Source organism: Mytilus galloprovincialis, chromosome 9 (assembly GCF_965363235.1).
Source record: "Mytilus galloprovincialis chromosome 9, xbMytGall1.hap1.1, whole genome shotgun sequence".
NCBI classification, from domain to species: domain Eukaryota; kingdom Metazoa; phylum Mollusca; class Bivalvia; order Mytilida; family Mytilidae; genus Mytilus; species Mytilus galloprovincialis.
In genome coordinates this window covers 88401029-88428756 of record NC_134846.1, presented here as the reverse complement: position 1 = coordinate 88428756, position 27728 = coordinate 88401029, and the positions used below count along the sequence as shown (strand labels likewise).

The window sequence follows — 27728 nt, the reverse complement described above, 5'->3', positions numbered from 1 at the left end:
AGTTTAATTGTTAGATTCATTACATCATAAGGTCAAACAATGAGATTACATAATTATACCTACAAGTACACTTTACATTTTATCAAGCTAAGGCGGAGCTCCTTTTCAATCTATGTGCGCGTATATATATATATACACAATAATCGGAAACAAAGAATCAACTTTTGTTTTAAATTTTTGTATAGAGTTTCCCATGTGAAACTGAAATATTCAAATCTACAAAATGACATTATTGCTGTCTGTATTAGAATTATGTAAAGTATGTTTCTTTGGGTAAATTGTTGCAGTAAAGTTAGAAAAATATTGAGTAATTTAAGCAAAAGTATTTTTAAGGTCACGGTAAGTGTTTTAAATTTATCAAACAAATATAATTTAGACGATCTTAACTGAGTCATAAACTGCGATTCATATCAGTACAATACATTATGCTATTTGAGGAGCGCAATTGGGGTCCATATGAATACATACAACCTGTCGATAAAAAGTATTGCCAAAACATTCATAGATGTTGTCAAGGAGAAAAATTGCTTGAATCAACTTATTATAGTTCCAGTAAGTATATCTGGCATGTTTTCCTTTTTCATTTTAGAAGAATGCTTTATATGACATGAGTTGCAGCAAATAAGTCTACGACCAGTTTTTAGAAGATCATTTAATTATATAAGAGAAAATCTGTCCAAAAAAATTGTATGGTAGAGTAGTGTTCAGAGTGGACAAATCCTAACTGTCAAACATGAACGGACCAAAAATATTTAATTTCATTATTTTCATATGCTTTATTAGAAAAAGATATAACAAGTTCTTTAATACAAGTAAATGAACTACTTAACAACATAGAAAAATAAGTCGATAACACTTACTAGAAGCTGAAGTGAAACAAAATTTGAACGGGTTTTTGTGTAGTTTAGGACGCCAATACATGACTTTCAAATTGTTAGAGGAGTCTTTATGCCGAGGTATGGTGGTGACATCACTATAACTATTTGTTAGAGGAGTCCTTCTGCCGAGGTATGGTGGTGACATCATTATTACTATTTGACTCTCTGTGGAACGCAAGGCCTTGAATGCAGAGGAATGAAGAATTTCGTTCTTAAGGAATTCCGTGTTGTTTTGAAGACACCCATTATAAGGTTAGATGATTGATAATTAAGTTGACTTAAAATATTCGTATTAAATGTCAAGATATCTAAGTATCTTAGAAGTAATTTAACGTATTCGGTTATAGATAATGCATATTTTAAGGTTTTTCTTGTCGTAAAACACACCGAGAGGTTCTACGACAAGAAAAACCTTAAAATATGCATTATCTGACCTATATACCGTCAAAAATATTATTTCTTATAAAGATTTGCAAAATTTAGTATCCTATTTTACCGATCACACTAAATTGGGATACTCCTGTCTAATGCATTAAGGTTTTAATACGGCCTTCGGCTCATTTAGAATGTGAAATAAAACTCACTAATTAACTAATTAATCTAGATATAAACCTTTTAAAAATTACTATCCCTACACAATGAAAATACTACTGTAACTGCATGAAGGAAGAAACAAATGAATTGTTACAATCCGATAACGGATATATGACTAATACAAGACACGGTGCAAGTAATTCATTGTACCAACTTAGTTTGAGGGAAAAAGGAGGGTATGTGTTTTTTTCTATTTGTTATGACATTTCTAATTTTTCAACAATTTTATTTGTATCAAAGAAATATTCAGAAAGATTGTCTTTTGAATAGCAATACATTTTTTAAACAGATAATCAGGATATAGTCATATACCCTCCCCACCCGACCCTATTGTGAGTTACATGAATAATTTTCAATAGAATATAAGAATTTCTTATTAGTTGATCAATTGATAGAGTAAAAGGTAAACATAAATTTAAAAAAGTTAAGAACTGACATGAAGACGAATATAACTACATGTAAGTCACAGTATGATTTCCTATTCAGTGGGTTTCGTCCTGAACATGTATGAAATATTTCCCACTGGATGTAAAGCACAAGCAACCAACAATCAATCAACCTATCGAGTGTGACTCAATAAGATTTCAAAATCTTACACACGAATATGTTAAATCTGGCTTTATTTTATGAATGTCTTCATTAAAATTCATCCAACTCATATGAAAATGTTTCTGTATTGAAGCGATCAATTATCAAAACTTCACGTTATATTTGTTTTTAAAATCAAAATGCGGGCAAAGACGTTCCCAAAGCGTTAACAATAAATTATCAGACGAATATAATTTTGAAGTAAATTATAGATTGCTTTTTATCAAGGAAAATAATTACCTTACACACAGGTCATTATTTTATGCCTTGAAGCATATTTCTTTGAAACATGGTATCGTCCAGGTTGATTCTGAAAAAGAATGACCTATGGTTCTGAAAGAAAATAACTTCATAAGAATAAATGTCCGGTTAATTAACTCGGTACCTTTTGACTAACTTCATCAACTGACTACTCAGAAAGATATTGATTATCTGAAAATATGTTTTTTCATCAATGCAAAATTAACACTTCCATCAAAACAAGATGGTTTATTTGAAAACCTTATTAATCGTGTTATATATTTCAAAGAACAGAAAATAATACCTTAATTTATTATGCAAATGTAAATTATACTCATCAACAAGATTTCAAAGGATTTAATTAAAAAAAAATGAATACATTATAAGTAGCAATAAAGTTTTCCCACTAATTCAACTTGTTTAATTAAAAAAATATTATGCTCAATAAACAACATTTTCCGCTTTTTATAACAGGTAAAAGGGAAGCTTTAACAAGACATTTTTTTCTAGTGAAATTGAAGAATATTTTAGAACTTTGCGGTTATGACTCAAACTTGTATACTGGTCATTCTTTCAGATCTGGTGCCGCAACTAGTGCGGGGAAAGCACGCGTAGAAGATCATATGATTAAAGTACTTGGTCGATGGAAATCAGATAGTTTTTGTAGATATATCAGGATTTCCCCAACTTCTATCATATATGCTCAACAAAGTTTAACTGAGTCGTAAATTTATTTTTACATTTGTATATACTCATTGTGTTATATAGGATTGTTTGCTTCTGTATATTAATACACTTTATTTTAGTTTACGCGGTTAACTTTTACTTGTCTTTGAAACATGTTTATTATTGTTGATATATTGAAGGCTAAACCACCTCACATCATCCTCGGGGGCACTCAGCTGATTCTCATCTGAGTTTTCGGACATTAATGAATTTTATTGTCTGGATCTATAAACCAAATTTCATTTATTCCCCCAGTAACTCAGTTGTCTCATCACCACCGTCAGTTCAACTCGTTCGGCAGCCATGCTGCGCTGTCTTAAGCAGTAGGGAGCCATGATGTGTTCCCTCGAAACCATGCTGTGTTCCTTCGAACTGACCGGTGTGTCGTTGCCTTTGACGTTTGCTTCTCGTGAATGCTAATAAACTTTTTAGGCAGGGACCGGTCAAAATTTATACATAGCTGAGATGATTCCCGAGGGCCAAAAATAATTGTATAATCATAAACTAATGTATATCTATTGAATAAAATTTGGTAGTCTGTATTCTCAATTTTATGTTTAGAAGTACTTGATTTTTCACTGGGTGATGTTGACCACAAATCGCCAATGAGACATATTTATTACTCTCGCGGTCTTTATCAATGATCTAAATATTTAATATTTGTTTTACAGTTTAACTCACACACAGATTATGTTCTCTACAGATGTCTATTACTCTCGCGGTCTTTATCAATGAACTTAATTTTTATTTGTTTTACAGTTTAACTCACACACAAATTTTGTTCTCTACAGATGTCTATACTTTTGTGGTCAGTCAAAACTTTGATGTATCACTATTTAATCAGTATTTCGATAGGTACGTGCATAGTATGAAAGAGATATTCCGAACATTAAGCTGTTCTTCATCTAATTATAGAGTTTCAAATGCACGTAGAATCTTGGGTCATTTATGGTCTTTCACCTCAAGGATTCCTGGATGATTGACAGGAATAAATGTAAGCTTACGTATAATTTAGGCGTGGTTTATTCGTGTAAAGAAGCTCGTGTCTGCATGTTCTACTCTTTTTGGTTGTTCCTTATTTAGAAGAGATACACGTGGCAGAACTCATCTTTGTTATTCTGTTTGGATAGAAGGACGCTATTTTATATTGTGAAGCAAATATTTTCTGTAACCGCCGCCTTCACCACCTCACGCTTTCAATATATCAATGATCAGGGAATTATTTCAGCTACTGGACATTAATGAAATTTTATTGTCTGGATCTATAAACCAAATTTCATTTATTCTCCCAAGAATTCAGTTGTCTCATCAACACCGTCCGTTCAACTCGTTTGGCAGCCATGCTGCGCTGTCTTAAGCAGTAGGGAGCCATGTTGTGCTCCCTTGGAACCATGCTGTGTTCCCTTCGAACTGACCGATGTGTCACTGCCTTTGAAGTTTGCTTCTCATGAATGCTTATAAACTTTTTTAGGCAGGGACCGGTCAAAATTTATACATAGCTGAGATGATTCCCGAGGGCCAAACATAATTGTATAATCATAAACTTATGTATATCTATTAAATAAAATTTGATAGTCTGTATTCTCAATTTTATGTTTAGAAGTACTTGATTTTTCACTGGGTGATGTTGACCACAAATCGCCAATGAGACATATCTATTACTCTCGCGGTCTTTATCAATGATCTAAATATTTATTTTTTTTACAGTTTAACTCACACACAGATTATGTTCTCTACAGATGTCTATTACTCTCGCGGTCTTTATCAATGAACTTAATTTTTATTTGTTTTACAGTTTAACTCACACACAAATTTTGTTCTCTACAGATGTCTATACTTTTGTGGTCAGTCAAAACTTTGATGTATCACTATTTATTTAGTATTTCGATAGGTACGTGCATAGTATGAAAGAGATATTCCGGACATTAAGCTGTTCTTCATCTAATTATAGAGTTTCAAATGCACGTAGAATCTTGGGTCATTTATGGTCTTTCACCTCAAGGATTCCGGGATGATTGACAGGAATAAATGTAAGCTTACGTATAATTTAGGCGTGGTTTATTCGTGTAAAGAAGCTCGTGTCTGCATGTTCTACTCTTTTTGGTTGTTCCTTATTTAGAAGAGATACACGTGGCAGAACTCATCTTTGTTATTCTGTTTGGATAGAAGGACGCTATTTTATATTGTGAAGCAAATATTTTCTGTAACCGCCGCCTTCACCACCTCACGCTTTCAATATATCAATGATCAGGGAATTATTTCAGCTACTGGACATTAATGGAATTTTATTGTCTGGATCTATAAACCAAATTTCATTTATTCTCCCAAGAATTCATTAAGCTCATCAACACCGTCCGTTCAACTCGTTTGGCAGCCATGCTGTGTTGTCTTAAGCAGTAGGGAGCCATGCTGTGCTCCCTTGGAACCATGCTGTGTTCCCTTCGAACTGACCGATGTGTCACTGCCTTTGAAGTTTGCTTCTCATGAATGCTAATAAACTTTTTAGGCAGGGACCGGTAAAAATGTATACATAGCTGAGATGATTCCCGAGGGCCAAAAATAATTGTATAATCATAAACTTATGTAAATCTATTGAATAAAAGTTGGTAGTCTGTATTCTCAATTTTATGTTTAGAAGTACTTGATTTTTCACTGGGTGATGTTGACCACAAATCGCCAATGAGACATATTTATTACTCTCGCGGTCTTTATCAATGATCTAAATATTTTTTTGTTTTACAGTTTAACTCGCACACAGATTATGTTCTCTACAGATGTCTATTCTTTTGCGGTCAGTCAAAACGTTGATGTATCACTATTTAATCAGTATTTCGATAGGTACGTGCATAGTATGAAAGAGATATTCCGGACATTAAGCTGTTCTTCATCTAATTATAGAGTTTCAAATGCACGTAGAATCTTGGGTCATTTAGGGTCTTTCACCTCAAGGATTCCGGGATGATTGACAGGAATAAATGTAAGCTTACGTATAATTTAGGCGTGGTTTATTCGTGTAAAGAAGCTCGTGTATGCATGTTCTACTTTTTTTGGTTGTTCCTTATTTAGAAGAGATACACGTGGCAGAACTCATCTTTGTTATTCTGTTTGGATAGAAGGACGCTATTTTATATTGTGAAGCAAATATTTTCTGTAACCGCCGCCTTCACCACCTCACGCTTTCAATATATCAATGATCAGGGAATTATTTCAGCTACTGGACATTAATGAAATTTTATTGTCTGGATCTATAAACCAAATTTCATTTATTCTCCCAAGAATTCAGTTGTCTCATCAACACCGTCCGTTCAACTCGTTTGGCAGCCATGCTGCGCTGTCTTAAGCAGTAGGGAGCCATGCTGTGCTCCCTTGGAACCATGCTGTATTCCCTTCAAACTGACCGATGTGTCACTGCCTTTTAAGTTTGCTTCTCATGAATGCTAATAAACTTTTTAGGCAGGGACCGGTCAAAATGTATACATTGCTGAGATGATTCCCGAGGGCCAAAAATAATTGTATAATCATAAACTTATGTATATCTATTGAATAAAATTTGGTAGTCTGTATTCTCAATTTTATGTTTAGAAGTACTTGATTTTTCACTGGGTGATGTTGACCACAAATCGCCAATGAGACATATTTATTACTCTCGCGGTCTTTATCAATGATCTAAATATTTATTTGTTTTACAGTTTAACTCGCACACAGATTATGTTCTCTACAGATGTCTATTACTCTCGCGGTCTTTATCAATGAACTTAATTTTTATTTGTTTTACAGTTTAACTCACACACAAATTTTGTTCTCTACAGATGTCTATACTTTTGTGGTCAGTCAAAACTTTGATGTATCACTATTTAATTAGTATTGCGATAGGCACGTACATAGTATGAAAGAGATATTTCGGACAGTTAGCTGTTCTTCATCTAACTATAGAGTTTCAAATGCACGTGGAATCTTGGGTCATTTAAGGTCTTTCACCTCAAGGAATCCGGGATGATTGACAGGAATAAAATGCAGAATTAAACAACAAAAACAAATTTAACCGTATCAAAAATGTGTACTTGAAATATGATTAGCAAAACAACCTACAGTATTTAAGATAAAGGCCGTCTCTTCATTGATTTATTGTTATCGTTGGATCGCATTGCGTAAAACCGCACATCCCTTTTCCTGTTGCATTGCGGACCAGGCGTCTGATATAAAATAAAAGAATTTGAATTTCACCCGTCAACACCCCTTTCCATTTTGTTTGTCCACCAGACGGTGATATAACAATTGATCAATAGCGCGTGTGATTATCGGGACCCTAATCGGGCTTTTAAAGATGAATGATATACTCGAATTAAAGCACCATTATCACATTGATCATTGTCAACAAAATTTGATAAATAAAAGACTTAGGTAAATACTACTTGCTTGAAATATATCTACGGGATAGTGAAAAAAATTGATTATGTATTATATATAAAAATTATTAAAAGGGTTATTATTGTAACGGATGGTTGAGTGAAATAAACAGTTTGAATATGATTTTGATGTCATGAATAAGATGCTACATCAGTGCTATCAGCTCTTTGATTCATTTATTTTATCACATAACAATGAAAATTTTCATTTATATTCCTAATCGAAGATTTCAATCTTACTATAATTAATTTGTTCATATTCAGTGAAATGCTTGTAGATTGTATAAAAGTGAAATGCTAAAACTTTTATTCTTATCTGATACTGGTTATAATATTGAAACGTTATGACATTTTTTTTTTATACAAATATTTGTGGTTATGATTCAATGCATCGGGTTGCATTCGAATTCTCTATAAGGTTTCTTCAACAATCTGATCACATACTTGCCAGACTTTATTTATTCTTTCACGGTCATTGATATTTCAAATAATGGCCGCGAAGTAGAAAAAAGCAAAACGTCGATAATTGTTAAATTAAACCAATCGTACTTATTTTTTGTTCTATGGTGGATAGTATTCTAATTGGCAATCAAACAACACTTCCTCTTTTTTTTGCATTAATAATGATAAATCAATGGACGTTGTATACAAAGTAAAGATCAGATACATATTACATTACAATATAATGTGTGATATTAAAGAGGTCACGAATAACCCGGTTGTTTGTAATTGAAAAAAAAAGATACAAACCGCAAAGAAATCAGTGAAATTGATTTTTTGCTGAAATGATACATTGAGATAGTAATGTTCTTTACCTGGAAACATTTTTCTGCTATTGAGCTGAAATAGCTAAAGATTTTCTACCTCAGGAAGATATTACCGTAGCTTCCACAACTTTTTTTACTTTTTTTTTTATTCGAGCGTCATTTATGTTGTAAACACAATGTTATCCTTGTATATATAATAAATTTAAAATAAAATCTTGAAAAATAATATGATTATTATCTGTGTTGATCCTTACATCGTTTATAGCTTTGGAAAAGGAAGGCGGAAGACACCAAAGTGATATCTAAACTTTTAAGACAGAAGACAAACTGGCAATCCCATATCAAGAAAAACTATAAAACACGTCAAACAGCAGTCTACAAAACACAACAGAAAACATATCAACTGACCAACAGGAATCTCACCAAACGTTTGGATCATATCATTACTTGAAGAGGGTTAACAGATCCTGCTCCACATTTGGTACCAGTCGTGTTGCTCATTTGAGTACACATTTTGGTGATTAGTCTAATTTGATGATGATTTATGATACTTTAAATATCGGTAAACTACTGTAGCTTTAATTTAATATACGAGGGAAGGAGAATAGGGTGTCATTAGTTGAGCAGGGGATGCATATACTAATACCAAGTGTGTGTTAAATGATACTTGTATTTAAATTACCAACTTTGATTTTAATTTAACACTGTAATATTCGTCAAAACCATGTTTGTTTGATAGGAAATACTTTTGATTACATTAACAGTAGAAACTGTACGAATTTCAACAAACATACTATTAAAGGATTACGGCAAAATGTGTTCATAATTACGATAATTTTATTTAAACGAAAACAATGACAATGGTTACATGCTTGATAAATTGATTCCATACAATTTATTTTCCAATAAATGATTATTAAATCATATTTATAATGTTTTGCATTATATGTAGTGCACTTAAAGACATTGATAAGCAACAGTTTAAATTCAGTCAATTTATTGATGGGAAGATGTTTTGTATATAACACTTTTTAGATGCAGATACAAGGTTTTTGTACAAAAATTTGTCCTTTATAAAAAGATTTTTTTTGAAGCGTCTAAATTAATACAGTCATTGGTAATACATTTCTTGATATCAAATATGAAATGAAAAAAATATATACAAAATACCTGTCTTTACTTCGCATTAATTTTAGTCAGATGTTATGTTTTCAAGAATTATATTCAAATGTGCAGTAAATCACTTTGTTATGTATTATAACACATCTTAAAAGTTTGATGGTTGTCTTTGGCACTAACAGTAAATCAACAGGGTAATTTAGCGTACATTTTTACTAGTAAAGATCCCATGAATGTTATCTATCATACAGGGATACTGGACATGGTATCAAATCGTTATTTAATAAAGACGTAAATAATGAAAACAACAATTTATATACGTCATGCGTCCGGAGCACTTTTCTGGATTGAGCCGAAAATTTAAAAGCCAACGATGTATAAGAAACGAACAGCTGAGTAGCTATATAACCAATTGCAAACAGAGCATCAAAAAGAAGCAAATCCATATAAGGTAAACTTTTTATGATGGAAACGAAACCTTAGTTTGTTTTTAATATCAAAATTTATTAACGGACAATATTTGAAAAATGTGTTTTAAATTTTGGTAACCTAAATAACGCCCTATTTGTATGGTGTCGATGTTGCTAAATGATTTTATGTTTAACACTTTAAGACATGTGGAGAAGTCAGAATGCTGACCTCTCTCTGTTGATTAGTGTTATGTGTAATTGGATTGCAATTTCATTTACGTAGCAAAATCAACAATTAAGTTACAAAATATGATCACATCAGCGATATTTTATGTCACCACATGTGATTACTAATGAGCTAATGATAACGTCCGATACCAGAAGGGGTCACGACAAAGTAGTTGTAACTAGGCATCAACAATACATGTTTTACAATTCACAAAATAAAAATAAAATGTATTACGTTGGTCTAAACAAACCCCACCAGTGACACAAGTTAACTTTGAGTCCATTAAAAAGTTAAAGTTATACCAAACTTAGCTAAGTCAATCTTTGTTCTAGAGTCTTTAAACTCAAAAGATCTGAATTACTGTTAAATGTCATTAACAATTTCAGCCACAGAAAGTCAGTATATCAATGCTATTTGATATACTGACTTTTTCCATTCTCAATTTTATTTGATGTAAAATGTAAGGAAATTTAAAATGTGCAAATGTAAAAGTGTGCAGATATGATATTCAGCTCACTAACACATATAATTTCTTTTTCATTACGAAACGTTTGATAGAAAGAAAATTTGAATTATATTTAAATCATTATGATTCAATTATTGGTAATTTTTCGTTCAATACCTTAATAGTTTAATGACCAATTACACGAGAGAGCTATTGGATCGCCTAAAAATTCAATATTAATTTATGAAATTAAATGGGAAGTGTACTTCAATATTCACTGCATACGAATAACTATCCCTGATACATCGAGTGAGAGCAGAAATATGTGAGTTTCGATAAAGGTAACCCATGGAATTTATTGAAGATTTAAAATGAGGGAAATCATTTTATTACTGTATCTTCTAACAGGTGAGTTTGTTACATAATAACTTGGAAATTAATTACGGGGATAAAATTGACGACTTAATATAATACAATTACTGTCTTTTTATGAGGCAAATATTCGGTTTAATTAACTTTTGAAAAGTGATATTTACTGAGGCCAACGGCTAAAGTGAATATCAGTTTTTCAAAAGTTAAATATACCACATATTTACCGAAACAAAAGACAGTTCGTGTTTGTTTTTTTTTTTATTTTCCGAGAGAAACAATGTATTTGATGTCAAATATTTACCAAAACCAATTATCTCAGATGGTGCCATTAAAACAAAATACATATATGGTTTGGCGATATCTGGCCACAGCTTTTATTCATAATATGATATATTCATATAAGACGTACTTATGAATATAATTATTTTCTGTGACTGTATCTTACATTAATTTGTAGGATCCTTTACTATAGATAAATTAGCTGATCTGTAACAATAACATCTTCATGCCTTATATATCATGTACTGTAGTACGCCGCTAGATTAAAACTGACGTGGAAAGGTAACACATGCCCACCGAAAGCTCTTTATTTGAGAGCCCAGGTGGTCGTGTGGTCTAGCGGGACGGCTGCAGTGCAGGCGATTTGGTGTCACGATATCACAGTAGCATGGGTTCGAATCCCGGCGAGGGAAGAACCAAAAATTTGCGAAAGCAAATTTACAGATCTAACATTGTTGGGTTGATGTTTAGACGAGTTATATATAATATATATATATATATAGATAGATAGACCATAGACCATGTACATGTAGATAGATCTATGGTCGGTTACCCGATGATAATATGGCAACTGGTCAGGTAGATAGATATATATGAAGATAGATATATGTGAAGATAGATATATATGAAAATGTAAAGATGCACCGTGGGATACACTGGTGATTTAAATTTAGAAAACACCGTGGGATACACAAGTGTAGTCTGTATTATCCAAAAACCTAAAATTTCATAGTTAACATTAAGATTCTATGCAGCGAATTCTGCCATTTACGGGAATATATTTATGATGCTCAAAGTTCAAATAAAAGTCACTTTTCTCAACAGCAAACGAGTTAACATCATCAGTCAAATCTGTATCACCACTATCACCGACACAAACCTGAAAAATAAATACAAAAGAGCAGTATCTTGTTCAATAAAAAGGAGTGAGAGGGCGGGTTTTCAAGTTTACCGCTTACAAAATTTAAACAGCTTGCTTGCTGCGATGAAATTCTAAATTTACCGCTTACAAAGTTTAAACAGCTTGCTTGCTGCGATGAAATTCTAAACAGGACTAAATGACGTCACATAATATAACGTCACTCATGTCGGGTAAATCTAAAACATGAAACACAATCCGTGAGTGGCCCCGGCGATAACTGAATTTAAGTCTATTAACTTAAATTCCATTGTATATCAAAGTTTACCTTAACGTTACATATAAAAGCCGGTGACGTTCATCGCGGTGAATTTTACTTTTCTCCAGGTGAATGTGCTTTTTAAAAAAAATTCAAAATCAAATTCATGAAGAGGAAATAGTAAAAAAATACAAATATGGAATAAACTTGAATATTCACTTAACTACATTGTATATCAAAGTTTATCTTAACGTTACATATAAAAGCCGGTGACGTTCATCGCGGTGAATTTTACTTTTCTCCAGGTGAATGTGCTTTTTTTTTAAAATTCAAAATCAAATTCATGAAGAGGAAAATAGTAAAAAAAATACAAATATGGAATAAACTTGAATATTCACTTAACTACACAAATGATTTAAATGGATGATTTATTTTTATACAGCAAAATTTTTACACGGCAAATCTAAGTAGTCTTAGATCGTTAAATACATTAATAATAATTCAATTTTAATTTTACCGATTGTGTCCTATACCGAATTGCAGATTTTATTTTTACCGAGGTTGAATTTACGTGGCGGTTGTTGCATGCACATAATACGACGAGTACCCTTTTGACCCAACTGATCTCTCCCTTTTTAAAGTTCATGTAATTCATTCAGTTTATGTTTGTGATTTCGTTTTTTTTTCTCTCTCTCGTATTAATCGATTTACAAAATATGAACATCAGTAAACAACTGTCTTAATTCAAACGTCAGAAAATTAACATACATGAAGAAAATTATATAACTGTTCAACTATTCAAACGAAAGAAATACGAGTAATCTTTAGAAAACAGATCTGCTAACGGATGCAACTTGTAATCACATTCTAAAATCAAAACTCATCAGTACATAACTCATGACTGCAAAACTCATTAAAGATACCAGACTTATAATTCTAATACGTCAGAAGCCCGTTTCTAAAAAAGAATTAATAGCGGCGCTCAAAAAGTCAAAATACCGAATAAAGTAAGATCCAAAAACATTTGAGGTCAAGTCTTTTTTTCCAAGACATGTTTAAGAACAATGTCTGTACTTATAATTAATTTCCCCCCTTTACATGACTAATTTGAGCTGTCGCTCAAAACATGTAACTCAAAACAATCTTTTCTTGAATTTACATTTCGCCTAGGAATGACACCAATATCAACTATTACTACGGTTTTAATTTTCTGCAATTCAACCAATAAAGATAGATAACTCGGTAATTTATTTCTTATGGAAAAATACAATATGCATCAATAGTTCATCAGTGATAAAAAGGGGCTACAATAGACATTTAATGCTGTCGTTGCTCACAATGTTAAAATTTGTCAACCTTTGCGAAGACAAATCTTACAAGATATTAACTTATGACTTGTTCTACTCTTCTCGGTTGTATTTAACAACCTATCGATTTGGCTATTGCAATGCTTATAATTTGTTTTTTTTGTCTTTGTTTTTCTGTGGGTTTTTAAAGCAGGTGGAAAATTAAAAGTAAGCATTTGTGACGTATGTATTACACGATAACCGTTTAAAGAGATTCCTATCCTGAAAATAACTGATACAGGATTTGGTTTTATTTAATTGCTAGTCTGATATTTTAGCTTTTATTCTACGTTGCAATATTGTTAACTCAAATTGCAATACGATCACAAGGGAATGGATAGATTTATCTAAAAAAATATTTTTATATCAAAACAGGCTTTTATAATAGAATATGAATATAATTTGATGGTTTTTGTTATCTTTAAGTTGAACAAAACGTTTTAGAATATTGAATTATGTAGTGCATAAAAAAGTTTATCTCTAATAATATTCATATCTAAATAAGTAATGAAATGAATCACACAATATTGTCTGGTTGTTTATTCAGACAAAACGACGACAACACATCGTGATATATCAATTGACACCATCGAGTAAACAAATAAAACACAATATGCGCATTTAGAAAAAATCTTTGTTAACCACTTTGATACAAAATCTATATTCAGAGGTTCTAAAAATTCTCATGAAATGAAAGTCAACTGGTTTTAAACAAAAGAAGCTTAGATGATACATTTAGAAAACGGGTATACCAAGCTGCTGCTTAAGGTATATGTCACCGAGGAATTGCAATTTGCTTTTTGATAAACAAAACCAATGAAACATCGGATGCTTTTTGTAGTTTTTTTTTTAAATAAATGATTGGTAATTAAAACATCAACACTTATCAACACTGATTATTACAAATGGTCCCTTGCAATAATAGAAGTCTCAGTAATCGTTTACGTAGAAATTTAGCAGGACAGCAATACCGTGATATAGAATAGAATTCCCATTTCTTTATAACACAACTTCCAAATATAGCAAAGGAAATGACGTTTACTTTAAAACTTTAAATTATTTTTTGGAAAAAAGATGTTTCACGGATTTAAATGAGAAGTAACGGTTTAAGTAAAATATAATCGAGAAAAATATATTGTTAAGATTATTTGGTTTATAGACATTTTAACCCTAATTGTGCTGTATATATCTCCTATGTTTGATCATTATTCTTATTAATCCAATCTCATATAAGAAATCAAGATATACAAAATAAATATGAATAAAATTATGAATTATAAACAAATTATTTCATACATTAGTTATCATATTTTACTGCAGTAACCACTAATAATATATAAAAAAAAAAAAAAAACACATTTCAAACTGAAAACTGCATAGGCAAAACCCAAGAAGTGAATAAAGCTAGAAAGGCAATAAAAAGTTGTCATCTGGTGAAAATATGGGCTGCTACAAGATTTGGTTGAAGTTCTGACAGATGTAGATATAGATCCTTGTGAGAGGTTTAGTTTGCTATGAAACCAGCTTTAATCCATCATTTTCTAAATAAGGATATGTCTGTCCCAAGTCAGGAATATGACATGTGCATATAGTAATACTGGTGATAAAAAATTGCATGCTGGTGATTGATTTCCTCGGAAATTTCAAACAAAAATGTGTTACTTTTGTATTTGTGTGCTGATTGTCTACTTTCTACTTAAAAAGTAAAATCACAAAAATACGGAACTCCGAGGAAAATTCAAAACGGAAAGTCCCTAATCAAATGGCAAAATCAAAGGATAAAACACATCAAACGAATGGACAACAACTGTCATATTCCTGACTTGGTACAGGCATTCTCAAATGTAGAAAATGGTGGATTAAACCTGGTTTTACGGCGCTAAACCTATCACTTGTACGACAATCGCGTCAAATTTAATAATATTGATAATAATGCGTGAACAAAACAAACAGACACAATCGGTAAAAATGTCATAAATAAAGGTAAAATGTCTAATACGGGAGTTCACATTCGTGCAAAGGGAACGGGATTAAAGGGGTGTATGATTAATTTTGTCCTTTTAAAGAGTTAATTGCCTACACTGCTGTAAAACATAAAAACAACACGTGATACAAAGGAGGGGCAATACAATCTGACAAAATCAAATGCTAGACTATTAAAACCAACTAAAACAAATGTCACATTCTTGACTTAGAACAGGCTTTTTTTTTACGAAAATGGTGGGTTAGAACATTCAGTATGTACCTAGCCCAAATCAGGAGCCTGTAATTCAGTTGTTTTCTGTTTTTGCTGTATGTCAATTTGTTTTTTCGTTTTTTGTTTTGTACATACATCATCACATCAGTTTCCTCGTTTGAATTGTTGTTCATTTGTCATTTCGGGGTCTTTTATAGCTTACTATGAGGTATGGGTTTTGCTCAATTTTGATGACAGTAATGTGACCTAAATTTTTTAACTTTAATGTCATTTGGTATCTGGAGAAGAGTTGTCGTTTGATTACCACTCACGCCACACCTTCTTACTTTTATATTTTTAGCAAGCTTAACCTCTACTTACACTACAAACTCCTCAGAGTCTGAATTGACCAGTTTTTGTGCTCGACCAGTAAAATCGAGCACACATTTTACTCGACTAGTCTCGACATTGTCTCGACTGTACTTAACTGTACTTAAGTGTACTCGACTAGGTCTCGACTTTACTTAATTAGTCTGATTCAGTACTTGATGATCTTTGTGTAGTCTGAAATGGTCTTGACCAAGGCTCGACCTGTCTCGACCTGTCTTGACTAGTCTCGACCTGTCTCGACTAGTCTCGACTTAGTCTCAACCAGTCTCAACCAGTCTCGAACTGTCTCGACTAGTCTTGACCTTCAAATTTAGTTTTGACTGGTGTAAATCAGCCCATCTAACTAAATTAAATATTGATCTTACAAAATTAAAGCTTATTAGGTAGTTTGATTTATTGCTGTGAAATGAAAGAATTTAATTTTACAATATGTAAAAAAAAAATTATTATATAAAAATTCAGATAGGCATCTTTAATTTTTTTTATAACTTTTTCAAATCAACTGGGATTTGCATCAAACTATGCAGCTATCTTACATATATATCAAGCTTACTGAATCCCATTTTATTTAGTTTTTTGTTGTATTGCTGTAAAATTTAAGAATTAAAGTAATTTTGGTAAAAAAAGGCTAGGATTTGCAATTCGGACAAAATAGAGATAGTACACTTTAATTTTTTTAATAATTTTTTCAAATCAACTTGGATTTGCATCAAACTATGCAGTTATCTTACATATATATCAAGCTTACTGAATCCCATTTCATTTAGTTTTTTGTTGTATTGCTGTAAAATTTAAGAATTAAAGTAATCTTGGTATAAAAAGCTAGGATTTGCAATTTCGGACAAAATAGAGATAGTACACTTTAATTTTTTTAATAACTTTTTCAAATCAACTTGGATTTGCATCAAACTATGCAGCTATCTTACATATATATCAAGCTTACTAGATCCCAGGTCATTTTGTTTTTTGTTGTATTGCTGTCAAATTTAAGAATTAAATCAATCTAGGTCAAAAAAGCTAGAATTTGCAGTTCGAACAAAATAGAGATAGTACACTTTAATTTTTTTTATAACTTTTTAAATTCAACTTGGATTTTATTGAAACTATATAGCTATCTTGGTGATGTTATCTTCTTACTGAATCCCAGGTTGTTATAAAGTTTGTTGCATTGCTGTCAAATTTAAGAATTAATTTAATCTAGGTAAAAAAGCTAGAATTTGCAGTTTTGACAAAATAGAGATGGTACACTTTAATTTTTTCATAACTTTTTTAAATCAACTTAGATTTTCATCAAACTCTACAAATATCTTTGGAATATATTGATCTTACTGAATCATAGGTTGTTATTTTGTTTGGTGTATTTCTGTCAAATTTAAGAATTTAATTAACCTAGGTCAAAAAGCTACGATATTAGAAATATATCTTTTCTCATAATTTGGGAAAAAGTATATATAAAATATTAATATAATTCCTTTAATGTTTTATTCCTTTTGATATACACTATATAAATATATCAAAAAGGGATGAAACATTAGAAATTATTAAAATAGTTCTTCTGATTTGTGGTGATTTATAAAGCAATACCTTCTGCTTGGGGCAAATTTATTAAAAAGATCACATCTACCAGAGAGTTTTAAATTCTAAATAACATTTATTCAAAGTTGCAACATCCTGTTAAATCTAAATCGCAGGGCTTTTAATTCACTAGATAAGTAATACACGAGTTTAAGAAAAGTAGGGCTTTCTTTTTACCTGTAAAACTCATGTGTACTGATGTAATTAAATCATGTATAGTGACATGTCATTAAATTTGACAAAAAAATATTTTAAAACTTCATAACAACCTGAAATTTAGTAAGATCACCAAGGTAGCTATATAGTTTTCATAAAATCCAAGTTGAATTTAAGAAGTTATTAAAAGCTACTATCTCTATTTTGTTCAAACTGCAAATTCTAGCTTTTTTGACCTAGATTAATTTAATTCTTAAATTTGACAGCAATACAACAAAAAACTAAATGAAATGGGATTCAGTAAGCTTGATATATATGTAAGATAGCTGCATAGTTTGATGCAAATCCAAGTTGATTTGAAAAAGTTATTAAAAAAATTAAAGTGTACTATCTCTATTTTGTCCAAATTGCAAATCCTAGCTTTTTATACCAAGATTACTTTAATTCTTAAATTTTACAGCAATACAACAAAAAACTAAATAAAATGGGATTCAGTAAGCTTATATATATGTAAGATAACTGCATAGTTTGATGCAAATCCAAGTTGATTTGAAAAAGTTATTAAAAAAATTAAAGTGTACTATCTCTATTTTGTCCGAATTGCAAATCCTAGCTTTTTATACCAAGATTACTTTAATTCTTAAATTTTACAGCAATACAACAAAAAACTAAATGAAATGGGATGTAGTAAGCTTGATATATATGTAAGATAGCTGCATAGTTTGATGCAAATCCAAGTTGATTTGAAAAAGTTATTAAAAAAATTAAAGTGTACTATCTCTATTTTGTCCAAATTGCAAATCCTAGCTTTTTATACCAAGATTACTTTAATTCTTAAATTTTACAGCAATACAACAAAAAACTAAATAAAATGGGATTTAGTAAGCTTGATATATATGTAAGATAACTGCATAGTTTGATGCAAATCCAAGTTGATTTGAAAAAATTATTAAAAAAATAAAAGTGTACTATCTCTATTTTGTCCGAATTGCAAATCCTAGCTTTTTATACTAATATTACTTTAATTCTTAAATTTTACAGCAATACAACAAAAAACTAAATGAAATGGGATTCAGTAAGCTTGATATATATGTATGATAACTGCATAGTTTGATGCAAATCCAAGTTGATTTGAAAAAGTTATTAAAAAAATTAAAGTGTACTATCTCTATTTTGTCCGAATTGCAAATCCTAGCCTTTTTTTACCAAAATTACTTTAATTCTTAAATTTTACAGCAATACAACAAAAAACTAAATAAAATGGGATTCAGTAAGCTTGATATATATGTAAGATAACTGCATAGTTTGATGCAAATCCAAGTTGATTTGAAAAAGTTATTAAAAAAATTAAAGTGTACTATCTCTATTTTGTCCGAATTGCAAATCCTAGCTTTTTATACCAAGATTACTTTAATTCTTAAATTTTACAGCAATACAACAAAAAACTAAATGAAATGGGATGTAGTAAGCTTGATATATATGTAAGATAGCTGCATAGTTTGATGCAAATCCAAGTTGATTTGAAAAAGTTATTAAAAAAATTAAAGTGTACTATCTCTATTTTGTCCAAATTGCAAATCCTAGCTTTTTATACCAAGATTACTTTAATTCTTAAATTTTACAGCAATACAACAAAAAACTAAATAAAATGGGATTTAGTAAGCTTGATATATATGTAAGATAACTGCATAGTTTGATGCAAATCCAAGTTGATTTGAAAAAATTATTAAAAAAATTAAAGTGTACTATCTCTATTTTGTCCGAATTGCAAATCCTAGCTTTTTATACTATTATTACTTTAATTCTTAAATTTTACAGCAATACAACAAAAAACTAAATGAAATGGGATTCAGTAAGCTTGATATATATGTATGATAACTGCATAGTTTGATGCAAATCCAAGTTGATTTGAAAAAGTTATTAAAAAAATTAAAGTGTACTATCTCTATTTTGTCCGAATTGCAAATCCTAGCCTTTTTTTTACCAAAATTACTTTAATTCTTAAATTCTACAGCAATACAACAAAAAACTAAATGAAATGGGATTCAGTAAGCTTGATATATATGTAAGATAGCTGCATAGTTTGATGCAAATCCAAGTTGATTTGAAAAAGTTATTAAAAAAATTAAAGTGTACTATCTCTATTTTGTCCGAATTGCAAATCCTAGCCTTTTTTTACCAAAATTACTTTAATTCTTAAATTTTACAGCAATACAACAAAAAACTAAATGAAATGGGATTCAATAAGCTTGATATATATCTAAGATATCTGCATAATTTTATGAAAATCCAAGTTGATTTGAAAAAGTTATAAAAAAAATTAAAGATGCCTATTTGAATTTTTATATAATAATTTTTTTTTTACATATTGTAAAATTAAATTCTTTCATTTCACAGCAATAAATCAAACTACCTAATAAGCTTTAATTTTGTAAGATCAATATTTAATTTAGTTAGATGGGCTGATTTACACCAGTCAAAACTAAATTTGAAGGTCAAGACTAGTCGAGACAGGTCGAGACTGATTGAGACTGAGTCGAGACTAGTCGAGACAGGTCGAGACTAGTCAAGACAGGTCGAGACAGGTCGAGCCTTGGTCAAGACCATTTCAGACTGCACAAAGATCATCAAGTACTAAATCAGACTAATTAAGTAAAGTCGAGACCTAGTCGAGTACACTTAAGTACAGTTAAGTACAGTCGAGACAATGTCGAGACTAGTCGAGTAAAATGTGTGCTCGATTTTACTGGTCGAGCACAAAAACTGGTCAATTCAGACTCTGAGGAGTTTGTAGTGTTAACGTATCTAAACGGATAATAATTAAACACAGGTCCAATGAGTGCACCGATATGCATAGCAAAGTTATTTGTTGAGTATTGTTATATTTCATAAAATTATTATGTTGACGATAACATAAAACGCCAAATATAGTTGTATTGAATTAACTTCGGAAGGTTCCAACTTTTAACAAGTTGCTGTGGTTACTAAATAAAGTTCAGATCTAATATTTTTATGAGACAGATTGAGGGGTACACTATAACACCATGCGGGTTCGATTCAGACAAATATTGAGTAGAAGTTTATTTCAATATGAAGTAAATAATTATAATTTCAGTCTCTTTTCAACAATTCAACTTTATTTATAACTAATATAGGACAATGCTGTTGATTAAAAAATACTCCATTCCAGGACCTTTTGTTTTCCAAATTTCACCAATAATTGATAAGTTCCAGGTCGACGGGTTCAAACACAAAGATTTGAAAGCATAGAAAACTTATCTTATAATCGGCATTTGAGTCATGACAATACCAATATTAAAATGAGGCTTATGCATAGTTATATACTTTAATTCAGTCACGGGTGTGTTCTAGTGTTTATAACAATTGCACAATACCTTGGTATACGTTGTTCTCAGCTTACACAAGTGCCAATTATATACGAAAATAAAGGATATAGTTCCCACAATCCCTATTATAGTTTTATAAATATTCAAAAACACAGCGGTGTCTGGAAAAGAATATGTTGATAACAAAACTAACGTTGTAACGATCTAAACAGCATAATATATAGGTGTTTCATTTGGTTCTCTCGTAACATAACTTGCAGCATGGTGAACGAATAATGCGTTTGGTTTCTCTACATGTTCAGAATAATGAGAACAGGTTTTAGAAAAAAACGTAGAGGCTGAACAAAGCAATATTTAATGCTTAAGAGATTTTTCAGTTTCAACGTATAGGTTGAAAATAAACTTATCATAGATACCAGGTGTAAAATCATTTACGCCAGGCTCGCACTTCGTCTATAAAAGACTCATCAGTGACGCAATACTAAAAAAGGTTAAAAAGTCCAAATAAAGTACGAAAATGAGGAGCATTGAGGACCCAAATTTCAAAAGATATATATTTTTATATATATATGTAGGACTGTAAAGTGCGATGGAGACGCTAAAGTACGATGGTCACGTTAACGTACGATGGTATACGCTAAAGTGCGATGCTTCATTACGCTAAAGTCCGATGGTCCGCGAAAATATAGACGTTAGAAACGTAGTTTGATAATGACGTTAACAGTCGTTTATACACACCAAAAAAATGAACATGCCGGAAGAAGATTAGGAATATTTGATTAACAACTTTTACACCATATGTCCATGACTTACTAGTACATGTATTAATTGATTTAAACCTAACCTTTGTCGGCTGAAGCACATTGTTTATTTTTGGAAGAAGGACTTGTATCCTATAGTCGACCTTTCTTACTATGTAAATACAAAATAGTATACGCATACTTATCCTGCTTCTATTTGAAGCGAACGGATACATTTGAATCGTTACCTTTCTCTCGCATTTAAATTTTAAAAAGCTTATACAAATAGATGTTGCATATTCCGACAATGAACGAATTTTGTATTTGTAATTTTTAATGCCGACTGTAATGGAGGTTGTAACATTAGTGTGAACGGCAATCTACACAATTTTCCAAATATTCAAAACGCTTTGAATTGTTTAAAATTTATTTTACATGAAACATGATATTTTGCGACACATAAGTTACCTTTTTAGCAATTATTACGCGTGGTCGGCCTTCTAAATTTAGAAACAATCACTTAAGCCTACCCTAAATTATAAAACCTAGCAGATATGTTATATCTTAGCATACTAGCTTTTGCAAAAAAGACTATTTTTTAACCGGCTTGATGTTTTGATCCCTCGAATCTTACCTTTTTGGTCCCTCGCACTTTAGCGTGATATACCATCGTACTTTAGCGAACAAACAACCATCGCAGAGGGGGGGGGGCAAGGAGTTTAACTGTTATGCTGTTATGGGGCAATTTAATTCTTTGTTATCCGTTATTCTGAAAATGTATTTGCTGTTAGCTGTTATTGTCTTATTCTTTGTTAGCCGTTATTGGGCTTTTAGTTTTTTTGTTATCTGTTATTGTGATAATGTATTTTCTGTTAACTGTTATTGAAAATTGGAATGTTAGCATTTTTTTTATAGTCAATATTCGGTATAAATTGAAGATCATTGGACATTTGGGTCTACCACTACTAATATGTTTGTCCCGTATTCAGAGAAGGATTCCATTGACATATTCCCATCACAGAAGTGAGGTCCAGGACAATTCAAGTATATCTTATGATTATCCTTTGTAATAAATTCCATTTTTTTATGAATGTGTATTTAGAATTATCTTAATTTTTTTTATGAGAATAATGTTCCTTGTTTCCCCTATACGAACATATTAAATTAAAACAATTCTTAATATTACACACAGGAAAACATATGGCCAGGAATATCTGACAAGGATCTCAATTAAGGACTAGGTCCTAACAACCACTTAACCTTTTATATAATATGGTACATAGACTCAGCTCTGTGATTCCTTTCAAAGCAGAACCAAATGCATTGTACAATGAAAGTTCCAACCATGTACTTGCGTCCGAAGCTGCACATAACTCATTACAAACAAAGATTTATTTCGTTTCAAGCATTGTTTCCCTACTAAACTATGTATTCTATTTACTAGTACACTTGGTACATGTACAATCAAAAACCTGATAAAAAATTGTTCAAATAAGGCCTTTGAAAAAGTGGAATAAATTGCTTTTGGAGTGTTAAAATTCGTTCGAAGTACTTGGTAAATTGCATGCTTATAATTTGTGCTTTTGATTTTTCTATCCTATATACCACGTTGCCTCATAGTCTTATTAAGAAAAATTCACACACCTCATTAGATGGTCATTTAGAAAAAGTCAGAATATTCAAACTCTTTTAGGTCATTTTTTTTATTAGCAACAATGGGAGCTTCAGTCAATATATATATAAACAATACACCAACGTTTCATGAGAACTGCTGAAAGCATTTTTGAGTTATTTTTGAAAACTAAAAAATACCACCTTTTTCTAATGAATAAAATCCCTTAACTCAACATAAAATCTAAAATTAATAAAAATCGAAAGGGAGTTTACAACAATAGATATAAACATTACAGCAAAGTTTTATAAGAACTGCTGAAAACATTTTTGTGTTAATGTCTGAAAACTGGAAAATCCCCCCTTTCTAATTAATAAAACCCGTTAACTCGGAAACGTAAAATTTAAAATTTATAAAAATTGAAAGTGACCTCATGTTAATAGATATAAACAATTCACCAAAATTCCTTGCTTTGTGAAAGCATTTTTGAAATATTATCAGAAAACTGAAGAAAAAAAACAAACACCAATTTTATTGAATAAAAACCCATTACACAGAAACTTAAAATCTAAAATTTATAATAAAAAAAAGCAAAAACGGAGCTTACGTCAATAGATATAAACAATTTCCCAAAGTTTAATGCAAATTGGTTAAAGAGTTTTTGAGTTAATGTCCGACATGTTGAGAACAGACGGACAACAGTATACCATAATACGTTCCGTTGACGAGCGTATAAAAAATATTATAATATATTGAGTTGTAATTTAAACACATTCTAGATACATAAATTAATACTAAAAACATAGTCATAGAAAATGGAATGCATTACAAAGGATTATATCCGTAATAAGAAATACTGATTTGTCAAAGACCATATTATTTTAATATTTCATTTACTGTTATCTGTTTTTGTTCATTTTAATTCCTTGTTATCTGTTATGAGCCAAATCAATTTGCTGTTTTGCTGTTATTTGAACCCCCCTTGCCCCCCCTCTTTTAACACCCTGAAGTACCCCAGTACACCATGAGTACGCCTCATGGTGTACAGGGTACTGAAGGGTGTTAAAATATCCATATCTACGGATATGAACGTAGATAACGAATTTATCCCCGGTTATAGTCCAAATTGGACGAGTTTTATGGAAATTCGGGTACAAAGTGTAACGTGAAAACAACGTTTTTTTCATTATCTAAAAAAGTTTTATTGAAATTTGGAAATTTTACATATTTTTTACGGGGTGTAGGGTACTACCTTTGGTAGAACCCTACAGGTAATCAAATATATGACGTTTTTAAGGGCATACGATACAGTTTTGAACCTGTATTTACAAGTTGATGAAAATTTGCATATAGGCTATTTTTTACCTGTTTAAATCAAATATGGAATAAAAATATACCTTTATGTGCTACTTTTTGAGTAAAATAAGGTCGAAATTTTGTATATTTGCTCAAAATTCAGATTTGTGTCCTTATTTTCTTTTTCGAAAGAAAGACATAACTTTTTTGTTTTAAAAGATAAACACAAAATGTTTTTTGTTAAATAATTGGTAATTTCTGTATTTTATAAGTATCATTAAAAATTGTGCAATTTTCATTCCGAAATAACTCTATATTTATCAAATGTTCATGAATAGAGGAAAACACGTTAATTTTTGCTGCATGTTTATCAAAATTAAAAAAATTGCGCTATTTACAGTTTTATAAAATTTGGGTCACATAATCTCTGCAAAATGAAACAAATTGCTGTTTTTAAAAAATAGGGGTCCATGCACTCGTTTTCAAATTAAATCAGTTTGAATGGTAAAAATTAGTCGAAAAATGCATCTTTTCCCGACATGTCACAGTTTGACGTCGCGAAAATAACATTTTACGTTAGCAACGTCATTACCTCCACTGTAACTGTATCGTATGCCCTTAATACGGTGACAGAGAAACTGGATTGTGTCAAATTTGGCGCTCAATGTTGTGAGAGTTACGTCATAGATGGTTGGACGTCAACGTGGGTCATTTGCATAGCTAGGTCAGTAGTCCCATTCCTTGAACATGTGTCAGTCAAGTGATGCATTTAATGAAATGGGTGTAAATGATCAGCATAATAGGACAAAATCGTTAATGAATTCGATATTTAATTACAAACATCATGGATAATCTACAAAATTCAATATTTCACAAGGAGCAATCGTGAAACTGAGGAAAACTTGCGGGATAATGGTTAGCAACGTCCGGGGATATGGGTTAGCAACACCCAGGGGCTATGGGTTTTGTAACGACGTGCGTTAACCAATCAAAATCCTAGATATATACTAAGCCGGGGATAGTATTATTGAGAATGATGTTTTATTAATTATTTTGAAATGGTCTAAAACAATTCAGTTTGGACAAAGAAAGTTGAGAATTCCCATTTCTAGTATTCAGGGGAGTATTTTATGTCCGGTTAATACATACAAGAATCTGATCAAAGCTATTCCTGCGGTTAAAAAGGATCCTGCATTTTGTAAAGTTAAAAAGGGACGCATTCTACCCATTACTTATAAAGAGTATCAAAATAAGCTTCGATATTTAATACAAAAAACAGGTCGTAACTCTTTGTTTTACTCAAAACGTTGCGCACGATGTTCCTACAACACGATGTTACACCACCACGACTCAAAGAGAGTTTTCTGAAACTTTTGACGTACACTAAGTCTTATTCAATTTGCACGTTTCATTTGCTTTTGTTATGTAGTTGGTTGATTCTAAATATGTCTCTATTAATTTTGTGATGTCTATTTACCATGAATTTATTTACCTCAAGTTGTTGAAATCGATTAAATAATTTTTACCCTTAATTCACCTTAAAATTTTGTATTGTCGTAAGTAATGAACTTGAAGCAAGGAAAAATGGGACAGAAGTATACGGTTTTCAATAAATGATTTATAACAAAACTTTAATCGCAGGCTGCTAGAATTGCATGGTGCATACCATCTGTCATTGTAAATTTATCATATCTTGATTCAACCCTAATACAAATATATCAGGCCGACACTCTGCAAGTAAATAAAAACATACATACCCTTGATTAATTTGAATTGAATTGTATTACAAATTTGCTTGACACATAACTTGTCGAAATACAACCATTAAATAAAATAATTATAATTCGATCTTGAAAATCATTTTCCCAGTCATTTGAAGTTGCTTGCTTTTAAAATGTACTAATCTTCTCCTGAATCGTCCGTATAATACGGGGTTGCATTAATTCAATGAAACTGTTTTTGTCGCTGTTTCCGATAAGTTTCAGTTACCTCCGTTTCATACACATCATGCACCGTGGTTTTTTTTCGACAACCAGTATTTTTTTTTTTAAATTTCACCACGAGATTCGTTTTAAGTATCAGGAATATACAATGGAACAAATTTTGCATATGTAACGTCGAAAATAAAGCGTTTGTTTGGATTTTTCGACGTTCGGACAAAATGGCTACCGTTTTGTAATGTTTCGTAGCATTTTATTCCTGTAAGACCCAAACATGCAGTTAATAAAAAAAAGAATCTAGACTTTATGTTCTTTTCGTGTATCTAACTTTTGTTTTGGTAAATTATAAATTACTTATTGAAATATCAGGTCAAAGACCCGCATTAATTGCTTGGACAAATGAAATATCAACTTGGACAAAATGGCTACCGCTTGAAAAACGACTGTGTAGAGATGGTTTTATAGAATCTACAATTTTTGAACTCACGAACAATGAGGCAAATGTTTGTTCTTTCGGTAGATGTAATAATTATCTCACATTTTTTAGACATTTTTAGCTATGTCTACTTATAAAACTACCTTTCAGCCGTTAAGTCAACGAAAAACGTCATTGGACATTTTTCTTATTCCAGCTTAATATGCAGCCACCGAGTCAAACGAAATTCGACAAAATAACGGCTTTAATTTAACCAAGAACTGACACACTTAGTTGCTTCTGCCAAGTTTCGGGAAGATCAGAGAATAAGAAATAGGATCACTATACATAAGAGATAAAACATTCAAAAATGTAACGTTGGACGTCCGTTTTTTTCACATAGCTTTGTTGTTTTAATCCTCAAATATACTAGATATTACTAAGCATATGACCAAGAGCTATAAGAACATAAAGGAAAACATATAATTTCTCGCTACATTGAAGACCTGTTGGTGACCCTCTGCTATTGTTTTTTTTATTTGGGCGGGTTGTTGTCTCTTTGAC

General features: G+C 31.2%; 1 protein-coding gene across 1 annotated transcript in view; it reads left to right on the top strand.

Annotated features, from left to right (window-relative positions):
- Window positions 1-10670: 10670 nt before the first annotated feature.
- Window positions 10671-27728, top strand: part of LOC143046870 (uncharacterized) — a 78373-nt gene continuing 61315 nt past the window's right edge. Inside the window, exon 1 of the mRNA XM_076219930.1 lies at window positions 10671-10810. Within this exon, the coding sequence (XP_076076045.1) occupies window positions 10774-10810 (37 nt within the window). The 5' untranslated portion in view covers window positions 10671-10773. The remainder of the gene's footprint in view (window positions 10811-27728) is intronic.